Raw genomic sequence first — 17,781 nt, 5'->3', positions numbered from 1 at the left:
TTGTCACATATTTTCTGATCTAAATATCACTTCCTTTTTTACAGCTTATAAAGAATGTCTTTATACATGTTACCAATTCAGTTTATCAAGCACAGAATGATACTTCATTCTAATACATGTGAAGGGCAGCTATTGCTTTGCAAGCACACAAATACCATCTGTACTTCTACTTTAGCCCTTCCAGTTTTCTTTAGAAACGCCAAAGCTTTGCACAGAAAAACAGCCCAGTCAAGAATTTCGGTTTTTTAAACAAAGCCATGGCAATTTGTTTTTGTTTTTTTTATTTTGTGAAAGGAAACTCCCTGGGGTATTTTAAAATTGTGCTGAGGTATTTTTTGTGTGACTACACAAAAATGCATTTTGAAACCATCTGATTCTGAATGGCAGATGTATCTTGTTCGAGACGTGACACTTTCTTATGCAGCGACTCATTCAGGCGCACAGGTCTACCCCTAACATTATTTGGGTTGTACATTCTAAGTCATTGGGCCATTCCATGTAAATAATCCCTGCTTAACCTTTTTTTCTCTCGCTTTGCAGCAAGAGGGGGAAAGTCCTGAATTGTGCTGGTGACGCTCTGCTCTCTGAAGAAGAGTCCTGTCAGAGCCGGGGGGTACACCGCCGCAAGTCTTCGAGCCGAGCGTGCAAGGCTGGAGTGGCTTTCACGCCGTCACCACGGTGACCAGGTCGTTCCCCATTCGCGCGTGGCAGGGGGCTACGGTAAGCCGCGGCAACGCCGCTCACCAGCGCACACCCGTCACAAGCCCTCCCCTTTAATCACGCTGATGCTCGTTGAGTTTGTCTGAACTGAGCCTGTGTGTGCGCAGTCTCAGTCCGTGTACTCGATCAGGTCTGTTAACTCCATCCAGCGCTGGGCACCAGCGGCAGTATTCTTTTCCTTTTCCTTGGTCTGGAACGCTATGGGATCGGCAACGCGTGGCAGCGGGGCGGCTACGCGGAGGATTACCCAGAATCCCCTTCTTTAACTGCGCCCTCAGCGGCGTAGCGGCGAGCCGTGGCTGACAGGCTCGTCCAGGCTGCGGGGGGGGGGCGGCTGCTTGCCTGGGCGTCGCTCACACGGGGACCTGCGAGGCGTTCGTTCGTTTCTGTGATTTCTTGGGCATGAGAGGTGGGGCAGGCTGGTTTGAGACAGGCCTGGAATCCTTCTCCGGCTGGACAGGCAAAAAAGAAAAGGGCAGAAATAGGCCTGTAGTTTACAGTGAGCCTTAAGGTTTGCTGTGCCATAATATGCACACAGTAAAATGTCCAGTGTTAATTCTACTCGAACCCATATGTCCATATGTACTCTGTAGGAGCTGAATTAACACTGATCATTTCACTGTGCAGTAAAAATGACTGAATTTCTGCCCTTAAGCATTTGATAGAGACGAATTAGCCAAAGACGCAGAGCACAGTAATCTGTGGGATTACTGTGCTCTGCATTAAAGCTACGGGCAGCAGTGAGGAGCAGATGACCAAACTTTCAACTCTCCCTGGTTCAGTCGCTGCTTTTAAACGTGTTTTTTTTTTGCAAACCTGCTGCAGGTGGAAAATCCAGCTGTCGTAGTCTCCAGGACAGGTGCATGACACCAGCAGAGGCTCCATGAGGTCACCTTTGGGGAAGTCCCAACAGGGCAAAGATTAGAATGAGCGAGCGTACAGCACCCTTAAACTGTTTTTACGTTGGTAGCTGAACCGTTTGATGCAGTAGTGCTACTACTTTGGGCAGCGGATATGGAAACCAAACTTGTTTGACTCATACGGTGTGGCCAGTTTCACCCTACCGGAAGAAAACTGCACAAGACGATGCTCAAAGGCTCCAAATATAAATATGAGCCTGAAATACGGTTCTGTTCGCAATGACACATTTTGACACGGGGGGCTTCTGGGACAGCGCGCAGTACCTGTCAGCTCAAACTCCAGTCTGCCAGACATCCGCTCCCGGGCTTTGATGCCGTTTCGTGCCAGTCGACCCTGCAATGGACAGAAACAAGGTGACATCACCTCTCTGCCAGCTGCTGTTTGCACTGCGCAACCCCTCAAAAGCGTGCACACCTCTCATTTTAACCTGGGATCACCCAGTGAGCACAACTGGAAATGCAACAGTCCTACCCTAAAACCAGCTGTGCCTTAGTGATATTTATCACTGTTATGATTCGTTTGTGGGGATGAACACCTTTTTCTCTGAAGTGGACACACGGTTAATGTCTCCTGACGCGCTCCCCCGTACCCCCTAACCCAAGCAACGACAGTGCCGGTGGTGCATCTCGTGACATCACGATAAACCTTTTGGGGGCTCACGTCATTGGGAGGAGTGTAGTTTCATATCCGCCTACAGCTTCTCTTTTTGTTGCTCTTCAGGCGGCAGGCGCATGTTTTCCATTAGGACTGAAGACGGCATTAAATAGGGAAGCCGGGGGCAGATATACTGTGCCACAGTGCGCAGCACCCCTCCCACACAGGCGCAGGGGCTACTTTCAGTTACGTTAGGGAAAAAAAAAACAAAAAAAAAAAAACAAACGCAAAAAAATAATAAAAACAACTGGCAATAGATGGTAAGCGTATGAAGAAAGCCACATCTCTGCAAGACACAGGCGTGTGTCTGCGGCCTGCGTACGTGTGGACTTGCGCTTGTGGACGTGTACCTCTGCATGCGTGTGCAGGCATCATTGCATGCGTGCATGTGTGCGTGTGTGTGTGTGTGTGTGTGTGTGTGATTGTGAACAGATCTGAGTCACTGTGCTTGTAACGGCGTACAGCGGGGATGAGTGTGACAGCCGTATGAGCCGTCTCTGAAATTTCCATCCAGTGCGCATTGCTCACTTGAATGAGTGTCTGAAATGCAATGGGTGCAAACAGAGGCCAGCACTGATTCAAAAAAGCACAGGCTATAAAGATGGAGAAATGAAACAGCAGACACATGGAAAACAGCAAAAACAGGGGAGGAAGAGAAAGAGCAAGAGAAATAGAAAGAGAGACAGAAATTACAACAGGACGTGAAACTGAGAAGTATCACATCTCCTAAACTAAAAATGACCATAAAAAGGTAAAAAAAAAAAAAAAAACATAGCATGTAGTGGTAACTGCAGGCAAACAAGCAAAACAACCCAATGACCATGAAACAGCACCTACAATATATGCTTATGTAACTCTAGTAAAAAAAAGTGATGTTTCTTTAACTTGCTGCCATTTCCACAAAATTAGCTTATAGAGAAAAAAAAAAGTCTCAAAATCAGTGCCATAAAGCACATCAGAACCTTGCAGAAATTTCTTCACTGTTTGAAATGGCAGTTTCATTCATTTATCTTCTAACTGCTCTTCCCTTGTTACGTCGATGAAGCACCAAAACCTTGGTTGCCTACTGGGGATCCCCCCCCCCCTTTGTGAACAAAAAGCCCCTTCCCACCGCACAAGAGACCCCCCCCCCCCCATTGCTGCATTCTAGCTGTTATACTCTACCTCTAAGGACTGCAGTAGTAGTATTACTGTGTTAATGCACTTTCACTTTGACTATGGTTTGGATCTATTCCCAACGCTGCAGTGCTGTTCAGACAGCGTGATCACACATGACCCACTGAATCACAAAGTAAAACTAAATCTGCTGTCAAAGAATAGGTGGCAGCAATCACGCCAGCGATCGCTGTGTTTTCCAGGAAACAAGCAGGAGTGCAATGAAATGTTTAAGCTATTGACATAGCCGTGTTCCAGATGTATGCAATATATCAAAACTGGACCTGGGACCCAATAGCATTGATAAATACGGGATCTTAGTGAATTATTGTATTTCTTTAAAGTAACTTGGATTTTAATTATGTGTTGATATTGTATGGTAAAGGTTTTTAAAAGGACATTTTTCCTTCTCTGTAGCAAGTTTTCAGAGCCGGTTCCCAATGTGGGCCTTGTGATAAGAAATCATGAAATCAAAAAATCTGAAATTATTTCATAATTCTTTTATAAAAAAAGTATCGAAAGTAAATGAAACTGTTTAATTATAATGTACGTGATGGAATTCCGTTGAATGAAGTGTCTCAATATTATAATGGAATTGAACATGGACTACCTAGTACCTAGTTCTGTTATCATATTTTAGACAAGCAATTACAAATGACTGCCATCTAAAAAAGTACAGCATCCAAATTTAACAAATTCTATGACTAAGTTGTGAAAAAATACAAGTGTGCCCTCTTGTGTCGGCCATATGCTATAGCATCAAAAAACTTCTTCGTCAGCCAACAGTGGGGCCTGATGTACTGAGGCCTCTAGCATTATCAAACTAATAACACAACTAATGATTGGTGCAAAACAAATACCATGTTCAGTCATTGGCCATGTTATTGGTTTTACGTGTGCTAAAATGTTTTGCATGTGATATAGGCCTTAGTAAAGCCGGCCCATTGAGTTCAAATCTTACTGCTATTACCTTAAGCGCAAATAACAGATTGCAGAATCCATGCTCCAGTGTCCTTCTTGCAAAAAAAACTAAGATAGGGAATAATGACCTTCCATCTTATTCAAAAGGGCAATAGTAGCATCATTAGTTAGGATGGGCAGTCTTACAAATTTGAAAAAAACAAAAAACAAACAAATAGAACAGTCTTGGAAAGCGCTTAATCTGGGAACACTGAAGGGAAAATCACCATGGATTCGTTTTTTCCACAAATTTCAGTTAGTACTCAAGATAGGAAAAGAGTGTACACAATAAGTGGGTGAGTCAACAGGCCTCTTACTACTCACTGATGTGGTATTAGCTCTGTTTGAACAGATCAGTTAAAATAATTTCAAAATAATTACAAAAGCTCTAACTGTATTTCTTAATTGTCTTACACAATCAACTGAAGTGCAGTTCTACAAAGCTAAATAGCAAATGGTAGCCTAGACACTAACGTTTTTATTTGTGAGTGAGATTTTAATATGCAAGGGTGGTTTCTGGACAGAAAGGATATAATCTTGAGGACAAGACCATGTGCTTTTAAACATATTTCTGTCATAAGTGTTATTAAAAGTGTTATTGAACATTATCCTTTCTGGTGTTTGCAAGAGGGTGAATTTCTTGTTTGTTAGTGCTAGCTCATTAGTTGTGTTAGCTGTTATTTTCTCAAAAGAGGAAACCTGTGCTTAGACACATACCGGTCCTCTTCTCTGGGTGTGCAAAAGCTCATCTCAAAAAGAAAATGTGTGACTGTGTGTGTGTGTGTGTGTGTGTGTGTGTTTTTATAAAGTGCATAGGTAAGCTTTTTACTTTTTCAAAACCAAGCAGGCTGGCTGGCTGCACGAAAGAGCAGCAAGGACAGATGTATTTTGAATGCGAAGGGATCGAGGATACGGCAGCTGTCACTCAAACATCACGCTACAGCTATGCTCTTGGGCCCCTGTGCAGTGAGTGAGGTTTAGCTACAGCGTGGACGTATGTAGATCACTGGGGTTTGTGGCAGGTAGAGCTGACCATACCTCATACGTCACAGAGCTGCACTGAGCGTCAACGGACAGGAGGAGGAGGTCGTGAGGGAACAGCACCAGCAGACGTTCTCTGGACCCCTGCAACAAGCATGCACACACACACACACACACACACACACACACACACGGGGAGACATACACACACACACACACACACACACACACACACACACACAGGGAGGGAGACATACACACACACGCACATACACACCGGGAGACATACACACACACGCACACACACACACACACACACACACACACACACGGGGAGACATACACACGCACACACACACACACACACACACACACACACACACACACACACCGGGAGACATACACACACACACACACACAGGGAGGGAGACATACACACACACACACACACACACCGGGAGACATACACACACACACACACACACACACCGGGAGACATACATACACACACACACACACAGGGAGGGAGGAAGAGAGAGACAGAGAGAGAGTGAGAGAGAGACAGAGAGAGAAAGAGAGATAGACAAAAATAGAGAGAGAGAGAGATTACTGTTAAAGCCGTTCCTACACATAATTTTAACAACACATTCCTCAAAATTTTCCTTCTGACAAAAGCGCAAAAAAAAAAAAAAAACTTTCCCCAAGTGAATCTGTTTCTAAAATGGTTGCCAACTAATCTCGAAGCAAAAGTCCAGGAAAAGTGCACCCCCGCAGCCCCAGCCAGTGACACTGCCCCGGCTCACCTCTCTCTGAGAGTTGACTGTGCGGACCAGGGACAGGTGGCTGATTGGGCCCATGTGCTGGATGGGGGTGCCCTCCCACTGCCAGATGGGGGCGCGCAGCAGGTGCCTCTTCAGCTCCTCCTTCTTCCAGCCCTCGTCACACGGCACCTTGTCGCCAAGGAAACGCAAAACCAGTAAAAAAAAAAATCGAGTCGTTTTATACGTCAGATTGGCCAACCACTTCCAGTGCACATTTCCACGTCCAAGTCTAGCAGCGTTTGCTAATTTTACAGTAAATGTTGCTGCGCTTGGTCATGGAGTGCACTGGTACTGGCTTTCCCATTGTTCTCCCATCTGGAACTGCCAATCACGCCGTCACTATGGCAGCGACACCCACACGGCTGAAGAGCGTGTGCTCGTCTGATAGACCCACGAAGGCATCACTACAAACCAAACAGTACGAAAAAAAACAAAGCTAGGAGAGACGTGTCCATTTGCACCTGTGAGCGCCTGGCAAGTAAGCCTACATTAGCCAGGACAAAAAACAGCAGCCAACATAGTCCTGCTGCTAATGACGTCCGTTGCAGTTCAGCTAGTAACAGGTACAGAACATGCCACGTTCAGGCGATGGCATCAGGGAGGGAGCTGAGAGAAAGGAGCCTTCGTGACCGGAGCTCCGGCTGTTAGCCCCCAGTGCTCCGTTACCACACGCAGAACCTCGGGCCCGTTATTACCAGAGCGCCTGCGTGAGGAAGGCCCGTCTGGAGCGGGGGTTAGCGGGGGGGTCGGGGGGGGGCACTCGTACCAGGTAGGACAGCACGCTGTGAGAGGTGTTCAGCTGCTGCGTCACGGCCTTCCGTCTCCTCTCCTGGATGCTGTCCACCCACCTCCTCATGTCTGCCGGGCTGGCACAGACCACCATCTTGGAGTCCACCATGGGACCTGCAGCGATAATCACCCTTTTAACGAATGACCCCGCAACCCCCTGGCCCACTGCCTGCTGATATTTCAGTTAAAGAGACGACGTAGACCAAAAAAATCAACAGTTTTAATGTACTTCCTTGTTCCGCCTCTTCAAGGCTAGCCAACTCTTCACATGCCAAAAAAAATGTATGATGCAGGTACTTAAAAATATATGCATAGAATACTGTGCTATTGCCAATGCCGATATTTCCATTTTATCCTAATTTTGTAGGAATGTCCCTGTGATTTTGAAATTTGCTATAGATAAATGATGTTGTTATTAGGCTAAACTATATAAATGTATAACAGCGATGTACCCCTGGGGATTCAAACCCTACAATCGGTTATTAGATCTGGTGTTATAGCCACAATGCAATACTAAAACTCACGAAAATCTTGCTTGATAATTTGGCTTACTCAATTGCCCCAGATGAGACATATTTACTGCTAGAAATGATTTGAAATAGAAAACATGGGCATCAAAACTCTGATAAGCATCAGAATACTACAGTTTTAGGGATAATCTTATTTCACAAAGGACTGACAGCAACATTTCCTTCACGATAACAAGCAGCACAGATTCTGGAAAAAGCTTCAACTGACAAAATGGAAGCCGAATCGGTGAGGTCGAATGGTGGAACGTGCTGTGGAAATGTGGAAGCCTAGCGGCAGAGGGCGGTGGTAACTAGGGCAACGGGGCAATTTGGTGACTCACCGGTGATCTCGAACCTGTTGGGGGTGCTTCCGTCCTGTGATATCGCTCGCACCGACAGTCCTGAGAGTGGCAGGACACCCTGTGGGAGGACAGGGACAGCGTTACCAACAGGCGAGGGACAAGTGTACGATGGCGCTGGTAATGATAATGATGATACACTATCACTAAGTATTATTATTTTGACACGTACTGGTTGTTATGGTAGCAGGAGTAATAGCAGGAGCAGCAGAAATGACTATCAAAGCAGCAAAAAGTGCGATAGGAAAGGAAACTGGAAAAAAACTGCGCTAGAACGAAAGCAGGCAATGATTACTGATTAAACAGACAGCTCTTTCTTGATCATGCACCACTGACTTATATTTAGACACCGTGTGCTTACACAGCTGTTTATTCATTGAAGCCCTGCACCTGGTACTTGAATCAGAAATTCTTTTTTTAGTTCGAAGCACAGATCCCTTACCACTGTACCAACAACTGATATAATCATCTGCCAAAACACTAATATAACTAATTAGTCACAAATAAGAAAAAAAAAGAAGTTTTATAGCAATAGTTTCCTTTCCTGTAAAGCACATAATTTCCAGACATGAGAGCTACAGATCTAGCAGTGTGTACACTGTGCTTGGACATTCACTTCAACGTTAACTTCTGATTGAACGGGTAATTGACGCATTTAACCTAAAGTTAACTAGGAGATGTATAGTGCTTGCTAAAACAGTTTATGACAATGTATTAGTGAAAATTAAAATATAGGAGATCCACTAACCCCTCTGAAGAGCAGTAGGTCTAGTGTCCTACCTCATAGATAAACTCACGGCTGGAGGCATCCAGGGCCAGCATCAGAAGATGGAAGGAAAACAGTACCATGTATCTTTCATTGTTCTCCTGACAGAAAACGGGGGGCAAAAATGATTTAGTGTTGGCAGAATATAACCTGTAATATCCTGATGAAAGCACATTCACTGATTACTGGACCAGCCTCTCACAGAAAGTGATGATATTTACTACGCACGATCCAAAAGCATGTGGATTATTCAACCTCAGTTCGAAAACATCTTCATTATCTGTGAATTTATACCAATACTGTTGAAAGTGCTGCAAACTTACATATAGTGCACACAGACATGCAAGTATTAATTAGGCTTTTTATTATGATACATGCTATGTATTATTTATGAAAGTTTTAATTTCTTGTTTCATTGTTCTCATTTTTTCATACTTTTAAATCCAAAGTTGCGCATCTTCATTGCACAAGAGTCAGAATCAGGTGACACCACCCACTGACAAGGGTTCATAATAGTAACTCTCACTCTCTGTTCGTGTACACGTATCATATATACATAACTGCTTTGCATACACTCCGGAGAATCATTCACACTCTATGAGTAGGTAGCACTTACAAAACCACAAGGTACAACAGGAAGGGCTTTGCACGCACTTGCTAACGTCAGCTGCAAACCTGCGAGAGCCTGGCAGATTGTTTTTTTAGGACACATGCAGCTGCAAGCTGAGGATGCCTGGCTGGTCTTCCCTGGCAGGATGAAGCTGCTATTGTTATACCGCTGCCAGACTCCTAGGTCAATGCAGGTAAGAACACAGCCGAGATTCAAATCTGCAGCGCTTCTGCAAGAGGACCTAGTCTTGGGGAACACTGCTACCAAAAGGGGCACCACCAGGGATTTTGGGCCACAAGAAAAGATCTCCCATTAAAGCTCCCCACCACCCCAGGGCACCCCATCCCTACACAATTACAGTGCAAGTTTTTAAGGGCCCCTCACAGTCAGGGCCCTTGGAATTGTCCCAGCCCCCCCCTCCACAAAATCGATTCGGTACATTTCAGATGTTATCTCAGACACATGTATGCCTTCTTCATAATGCCCAGGCTTCCAGCTGCTTACCTTTGTGTAGTGGCTGTGGATCTGCACCAGGGAAGACCAGAGGATCTCTCCGTACGCGTACGCTGGCTGCCCCTCCCAGGCTCTGATTGGCTCAAAGTAGATTCGCTGGTGCAGGTGCTCCCTCGATCTGCCCCAGAGCACAGCCTAAAGATAAGCACACACACACGCACACACATACACACGCACACACATGCACGCACATGCGCACACACGCACACGCACACGCATACATGCACATGCGCACACGCACACACATACACACACACACGCTGTTTACGATTATGGCCCTTGTCAACAGGTGCCGTCATTTCAGTTTTTTAATACCACAGGCCTAGGTCTGATTTATGGGTAAGATACTCCCCTGAGGACCGGGCTGAACCCTCGCCTCCCTTCTGAATCGGTTTTAGTATTAATATCACACTCAGCGTCGTTAACATTACACTTCATATCAACATTAAAATGTTTACGATACTTAATCAGGACAGAAGGTAAATTTTAGCAAATGGACCGCGGGTACATTTTAGCAAATGGAAGGTTATGGTTTGCCCAGAGGAAGTAAAGGCCTTATGAGGCATAAAACATTAAACATATATGACAGCCAGTCAAGCTGAAAAAATGCCCTCAGATCTGCAAAACTTGCCCAACTGTTGAAACAACTGAAACAGTTAATACGTATATTCGAATGTTAACGTTCTCTCCTTCTCCACCTCCAGCTGATGTGCGGTGAGATTTCCGGCACAAAATGGCTGCGGCGCATAACCGGGGTGGGTGCCAGACATTGGTGGTGGCTGAGGTGAGTTTCCACTCATCACTGTAAAGCACTTTGAGCATTTGAAAAAGTGCTACATAAATGCAATGATTCATTCATTCATCCATTCATTCATTCATATTTGATATGACAGATTAAAAACACGTAACATAGGTATGTTATACTGCACCTGTGAATTGCGACATTGTGTCACTTCTGCAGGAACGGGATCTGCATCCTGTGGCTACAAGAACAAAAACATTTCTGTAAATATACACTCAACAGAAAAAGTGAACCCTTGCTATTTGTTTACCTCCCTAGAAACACTGAGGCTGAGTAAGCTACCGCAACGCCAGTGTCAACAGCGCCATTGTGGTTCCTTTCGACAGTCCGTCCGTAAATCCCTCGACTCGATCACAACAGCGTCAACAGTCTTTCTCCCGCTCGGGGCGGGGCTGGAAAGACTGAGGCAGTCCGGTCAGAGAGCAGCCACGTGAGCTGGGAACTGTGAGTCCTGCTGTGCGGTTCTCCAAAGTAGCCTGGGCTAGCGTTAGCACTCGGATAATAGCGCATGCAGCTTCGGGAGCGCACGGCGCTGAACATCAGTCGGGCTGGTTTTTTTGAAAGATGTGATTGTGATCGGACCGCTTCACAAACCACATTCACCAATCGAAATGGCGGAAGATTTGAGTGTGAGGGGCTGCTGGGTACCTCATCCCACGAAGACATGGGGATAAAGCGTATGGATAACATCCCAGTCCTGGCAGCCCTACTGCATGGTGGCTGTAGGCCCAGCCGAAAAAAAGTTTAAGCATTTTTATTATTTGACATAATATTTTTTGTCATGTCATTTTGTCAAGACATATTGCAGTGAATTTTTTTTTTTTTTAATTATGATTTATTTGAGTTTTTATGGACTCCACACAGAACAGCAGGGTGTCAGCACAGTAGAATAATACGATTCCAGAGATTAAGACCAGAGACTCGTGTCCCCTACGGTGGGCAAAAATGAATCACCAGGTCACAGGAGGGTAAGCGACTGTATCTGCAATAAGATAAGCAGGTTTCCGATTAGCGAGACTGTCTCATCTCACTGTGTACCAGTCTGCCCGCGTCAACCACACGGGGGCACGAGCTCCTCTGACGCAGCAGCTGAGCTGCGCAGCTCAACTGGCGGACTACACGCAGAACATAAATAGCGGCGGTTGCCTGCACCTATACTTTTCTGCAATTTCCAAATTGACAGATGGACGGTGCAGCAGTGAGACGGGTCTACGGATTCAACTGGGCACTCCAAACTGGGAGAAAAGGGCAAATAATCATGGTTTAAAAAAAAAAGAAAAAGAAAAAAAAAGGCTTTAAAAAAAAAAGGATGTGGGCGAGGTGTAGGATGAGCCTGGCGCGCTGACCTCCGGTGAAGGCTGCCGTGCAGACGAGTGGCGGTGCCGCTGGTCCTCCTCCGACCTGCTCTTCTGAGACTGCTGCAGCCTCAGCTCTCCCAGGCTCCACACCCTGAGAACAAGAAAACCATCTCAGTCCTCCATCCACACACACACACACACACACTCACCCACAGTGGGTAATGGGCACTTCAAAAATTGGGATTCGTCATAACTGTCATAACATCGTGGCATGTCTGCACGTTACTGGCTATTTTAAGGTTTCGCCAAAAGACGTTGCTCGCTAGCGCCCGTGCGGTTGGCTCCAGTATAGGTGTTTCTGCCACCCATTTCAATGCAAGTCAATGGTAACAATCCCGGGCTTCCAAACCCTTTTCACAAAGCCCGTGGAGAGTCGCTGGGTGACGTCACAGTGACTTTGCCCATAGTTTTTTCCACAGTCTATTTTTTCACCCTACCAGGCTTTGGAACATTCCAGCTTGTTACACCATTTTTTGTGTTTTTTTTTTTTTTTTACTACTACTATATTTGTGATACAGTCTCCCCCAAGTGTAACCGTGTGACCCACAAGAAAGCTTCAGGTTATTTCATTAGCGCTACAGAAATGCCGAGAAGTCTATCTCACGGTACCATCTTAAATCTAAATCTAATATCAAGTACCTCAAATACCCATGATTGTGCCGTAATTGTCTGACACAATCTGGCTCGTTATGCTATTCAGAAGTGACCAAAGGGCTCGTGTTGACACCCCCCCCCGCGTGCTCTCCACAGGGCTTTCGGAGATAAGCAGCTTAACAAAACGTGACCGTTTCGGAGAGGAAGCGGGACGGAGATGGTGCTAAAGCGCCCCGCGTTATCTGTGCGGCCCCTGCAGACGCCCGCGCCGCCGCCGCTGCCGCCCGCGTTAAACTGACCGCCCGCCCGGCGGCTCGCGCGGCTGCGCAACTCTCGCCGAACCGGATCGCCGCCGTTTCGCAAGGCGCTTCCTCCCCACGCGCCGCCGTCCCGCCTTTTTTTGGTTCACGACGAAGATCCACTTTGGTGTCGCAACGCGTTGTGACAGCGTGCTTCTGCGGCAAGCGATTAGCTCCTCCCACAACTAGCTGTCTGTCTTTTTTTTTTTTTTTTTTTTTTAAAGAAGGGATTGACAGCATTCTGGCTCCTCTGGAAGACTAGACGGCCAGAAGGTAGAAAGCCCTTTTCTGATAATGAGCTTTTTATGAGTGGGGGGTGGGGTGGGGCATGTCAGTGTTACTTACTTTGACAAGGGAGGGGTCGTCCAAGTACTGAAATAAAACTAAACAGATAAAACAGCCCCATCTGGGTTACTGTACTTGTTTTTCTTCTGGGCATTTTAAGTGTGAAGAATGAATACATACAGAAATGAACTAATATACACCCATATGCAAGAGGTCAAAGTACAGTTTAAATTATACTGTAAATGCAGAAATATAGCTAAAGGTCAAATTTCATCATTAATTTGAATTCACAGAGGGGGGAAAAAAACTAGCCAAAGGAACAATGTAAATGCAGAAATGCAGGATGTTGAGTGCATGGGTAGCATCTTTTCCACTGGCTGTTGTTTGCAGATTATCCGGCTTCTAGATGCACTGACCATACGGTCACCCACAGAAGACAGCATGGCGGAAGGCCATTTCACAGTGGTTAGGAGACCACTTTTATCGTGTGGTGTGAGTGGGTGTGATGTGATTGGGCGAGCGCATACCGCTCCCCACTGGAGGTGATTCCGCTCTTTTTTCCCGCTCTGTTTTGCCAAAGTTTTCCTCTCTAATGTGAGGAGCCTTTAACCTCCATGAGTCCTGGCTCACAAGGCCCGACACCACCCAGCTCTGGTGACCACGGCAGAGATGAAGCACGTGCCCACTACAGCACAGCTCAAATATAACAGTGAATATAATATTCAAATAGGAACAATATGACAATGTGGAAGTTCAGCAGTAAACACTGAGTTTATATAAGCCTGTGTACAGTTACAATTGCAACTAATATTAATAGAAATAGTACTACTAATATTTATACAAATATACTGTACTATACTACAATACTATGGCTAATTCAAATACCACTACAACAACTATGACAACGACAATCTTAAAATCTTGCTTTCCAAATGAAATACAGTTCTTAAGGGGATACAGTAGCTTTAGCTGTGGTTGTTTGTGAGATATTAGGTTCAGCAGTGCTCAGAGGAGGGTTTCCCTGCCCCCAGTCCTGTGGAAGGGACTGAAGGAGGGACTGCTCTCTTACCCATGGTTGTCTATCTGCAGGAGCTCGATCTCTTCCGGTCCCACCTCATCAGTCCCGGTGTGCCGCTGGGTCACGCTGCAGCATCCCATGTCTCCAGAGTTCCGGCTAACCTCTCAGCTCGGTACGGACGGGCCCTCTTCCCTAAAAAAAGCACCGCTCCCCTCAGCCCGGCAAAGGCAACCCCTCCCTCGTTCTGCGCAGCCTGATCTCCTCAGATCAGCACTGGAAGCCTCAATCCTGTGGCACAGCCCTCCAAGTGCTGAGGACCATCTGCCCCCCTCCTCCCCCCTCCCCCCAGTCCAAAGTAGGGGCGTCTCAGTCGACCCGTCCAAAAGCATCCGCTGCAGAGAGAGAAGGTAAGAGAGACAGGGAGGTGACACAAGGTCAGAAGCTAGAGCGAGTTCAGCGGCCCAGTTTTTCTTTTTCTTTTTTGCGCTAGAGTGCCACTCGAAGACAGAAGAAAGGAAAGGAGGACTCCGAGAGCGACTGCGACAGCACTGCGGCAGGACAGGGTGCGAGAGGAACACCTAAAAAATGAATCAGCTTCGCTCGCCAAAAACACGTGAAAGGGGTTGGGCCCCTTTGCTAATTGCGGAGGTGAGAAGTCGAGCGCCGTATCGTTGTGAAAGGTGGGAAAGAGAGAGAGAGAGAGCGGAGAGAGAGAGAGAGAGAGAGAGAGAGAGAGACAGCGGCGGAGGACTCTGTGAGTAGAGACGCTCTTCCTTCCTGTAAGTTTCAGCAGCTGTGGTGAACGCAACTTCCTCTGTGACTGAACACTGTCTTTGGTTTCTCCTGTTTTGAGTAGAATCATCTCTAGCTGACTTTAAATCTTTTTATTTAATGCACTAGCCCCACGCTAGCCCCACGCTCCAGTGAAATACATTCACCCTGCTGATAGTCACAATAAATGCACGTATTCTCAATATGTCTGAAAGACAAATCTCCAACAGTACATTGTGCTGTTAGGCTTTTGTTTTGTGCCATTACTGTCTTCTGATCATCTGACCATTTGCCATACTGGTCAGCATTTCATGGTGCAATTTTTTTTTTTTTGCTTTGTGTCTTGGGGCTCTTTAACTCTGACAATTTGACAAAAACACTTTCCATCCCTCTTCCCCTCACTGCCTCATGATCTCTCCTTTCTGTCACTCTTTCTCTTTTGTGTGTGTGTGGGGGGGGGCTGGTGGTGGTAGGGTGTTAGCATTACCAAAGACGGATATATTGAGCCTGATTCATGCTGCGTATCAGACCATGACTGTTACGCAAGCCCCAACCCACTAACATGGTCGCCAAAAGGAAGCTGGCGTGCAAAGTGTCTGCAACATATCCGTTCCCCTTCTGGTGTCCACTCCTGGGGGCTAACCAACATGACACCTATTTATCTTCGCTAAATATCAGCCGATGCTATTAATTACCGTGGTGAACAATGAGACATCAACCACACTCGGCAAAGCCCTTGCAAAACATCATTTGTGTTAGCACATATCGGTATTTTATGGCAAGATAATTACGTGTTAGAGGGCTCAGATGCAAGACAACAGACCACAGTTAGTGTTATGTCTTGCTTCAAGGCCTTAGTCTTGTTTTGTTCTGTTACATACGGTGAAGGCCGATGCAGACAGCCAAATAAATATGTAAGCAACAGCAGGCTCGAAAGGTCAAAATCTGCAATAAAAGCAACTGCTTCTGTCTTGTCATTGCAACTGATTTTCATGCCACCCCCAAGAATGCCTCTTTCATAAAATCACTTGACATTGCCCTTTGAAAAATGACAAGGATCTTATTTCAGTGGTATTGTTGTATGCATACGATCTAATGACTGCTTGAACTACACAGCCCATGTAGGCTTTTGAAGATTTAAGCCATGGAAATGTACCAAGCACATGCAGAGCAGGTGGCTCTTGTGAGGCTAACTGATGAGTACGTCATGCAGCCAACTTACATACTTTTATGACTGTTTCATTTTTAGTGACTATTCTCATTTCCCTAGTTGCACTGGAAAGTAATAGGCAAAAAAGATAAAATTATCTGGACAGGTGGTGACAAACAGGCTTTTGGAAATACTTCTCTTTGACTTATGATTTGTGTCACAAAACATGGTACATTTTATATGGGTAGGTTAGGTGTAAGGCGAGACACAGTTAGGTATAACAGTGAACAACAACAAAAACAACAACAACAACAACATCATCATACTCGTCATCATCATCAACAAAAACAACGGACTATAATGATGGTCGCTGCAGAGCATAATGGTTAGGAGGCTAATTGTAACTCAGGCTGCGTGTTCGATTCCCTGGTGAGGCACTGCCGTTACACCCTGGTGCAAAGTTCTTAAGTGCAGCTGCTTAAGTAATTATCCAGATGCATAAACTGATTTTATTATTATGTAAAGAATGTAAGCTTCGTCAGTCGCCCTGCTAAATTCCAACAACGTCAGTGTAACTAATCAAACTGTAGAACATAAATTACTTTTAATAATGAAAATGGTAATTGTAATAACTGATAGCATAATAATTACAGTTTGCAGAGCAATGGTACAATTTTTAGAAATTTTACCTTAAGTCTGTGGTTCTAGACCTTTCTCCACTCCTGTTGCTATGCCGTAAAATGCAATTTTGGCTGCGGACACAATCAGATAACTTGCAATTCTCTTGGGAGATAACGAAAAATTCGGATGAGAAAAAAACTGCTGTTTTGGCAGCATAAATAATACACGCCTTCATACGGCGTAAAATCCGCGAAAACTACAGCCAAATTTCAGATAAAGAGCATTCGCCTGCTTGTAGCGATTTTGTAAAGCCCGGTAAAACGGTCAAATAAATTCTAACACGGAGTTAGAACATCAAAAGTGCATGAACTTCCTCAGTGATCGTGGCTAATCGGCTTCACTGGAAATGAGAATTTTTACGGCTACTTGGAGGAGGGGGGGGGGGGCTTTCTTATGTCCTGTAGGCTCTTCCTGAGATGTCATTACCGGCGACATACAGTAGGCTACGTTCAGCACGAGATCACAGAAAGCACGAGACTTAACTGATGAGGTTCCTGTCGTATACAACATGGACTCGTTCACGTACAAATTTAGGCCAGCAGCTGACGTATGAACATGAAAATGTGTCATCTGCAAGTATAGTCATTTCGTCTTTCGTCACTTGGAAGTTCCAAGTTTGTGAGACACAAATTTGGGCAATGATGATGCTTTGTAACCACATGCACTTGAAAAAAAAAATATTACATTGAATTTTGTCTTCCAACTGAAACCGCAGAGCTCCCTTAATGGTTTTCATTACTCTTGCATTAGAATCTACTGTTAGATCCATTGAAGCTCAATACTCTGGTAATAGATCATCTGAAATAAAATGAGACGAAGGGTTCGCGCCTCATTTTCGAACAGATGCAATTTAAATAAATAGTACATTTAGAAATCTAATATTTCCGCTCAAACAGGATATATTTCTTTTCATCCGTGGTCTCGGTCTATCGGTCCAATAATCATAACTCATTCTGTCAGAATTATTGATTACAGAATTATTAGTTAATTTCCTTGTCTCCATTAGGTGGCGCTCTTAGCCCGCTGTCCTTGGTTCAGTTCTTTTGTCATGCGCAACTGTGTGAC

The 17,781-nt window shown here is 45.4% G+C and overlaps 1 protein-coding gene across 2 annotated transcripts; it reads right to left on the bottom strand.

The window, feature by feature from the left end:
* Window positions 1-235: 235 nt before the first annotated feature.
* Window positions 236-17,148, bottom strand: LOC135238378 (uncharacterized). 2 transcript variants are annotated; one of them, XM_064306188.1, is made up of 13 exons: window positions 16,725-17,148; window positions 14,166-14,506; window positions 11,907-12,009; window positions 10,688-10,741; window positions 9,750-9,893; window positions 8,650-8,736; window positions 7,852-7,930; window positions 6,979-7,115; window positions 6,195-6,341; window positions 5,449-5,535; window positions 1,905-1,974; window positions 1,537-1,613; window positions 236-1,172 (listed from the first exon to the last, which is right to left on the bottom strand). In XM_064306188.1, the coding sequence occupies exons 2-13, from the start codon at window positions 14,252-14,254 to the stop codon at window positions 1,074-1,076; spliced, it is 1,173 nt and encodes a 390-aa protein (XP_064162258.1). In that variant the 5' UTR covers window positions 14,255-14,506; window positions 16,725-17,148; the 3' UTR covers window positions 236-1,073. The 2 variants fall into 2 exon arrangements, with proteins under 2 accessions (XP_064162258.1, XP_064162260.1); XM_064306190.1 differs by lacking the exon at window positions 16,725-17,148 and having other exon boundaries at window positions 14,166-15,291.
* Window positions 17,149-17,781: the final 633 nt, after the last annotated feature.

This window comes from Anguilla rostrata, chromosome 13, assembly GCF_018555375.3.
Source record: "Anguilla rostrata isolate EN2019 chromosome 13, ASM1855537v3, whole genome shotgun sequence".
NCBI classification, from domain to species: Eukaryota; Metazoa; Chordata; class Actinopteri; order Anguilliformes; family Anguillidae; genus Anguilla; species Anguilla rostrata.
This window is presented reverse-complemented; position numbering and strand designations above follow the sequence as displayed.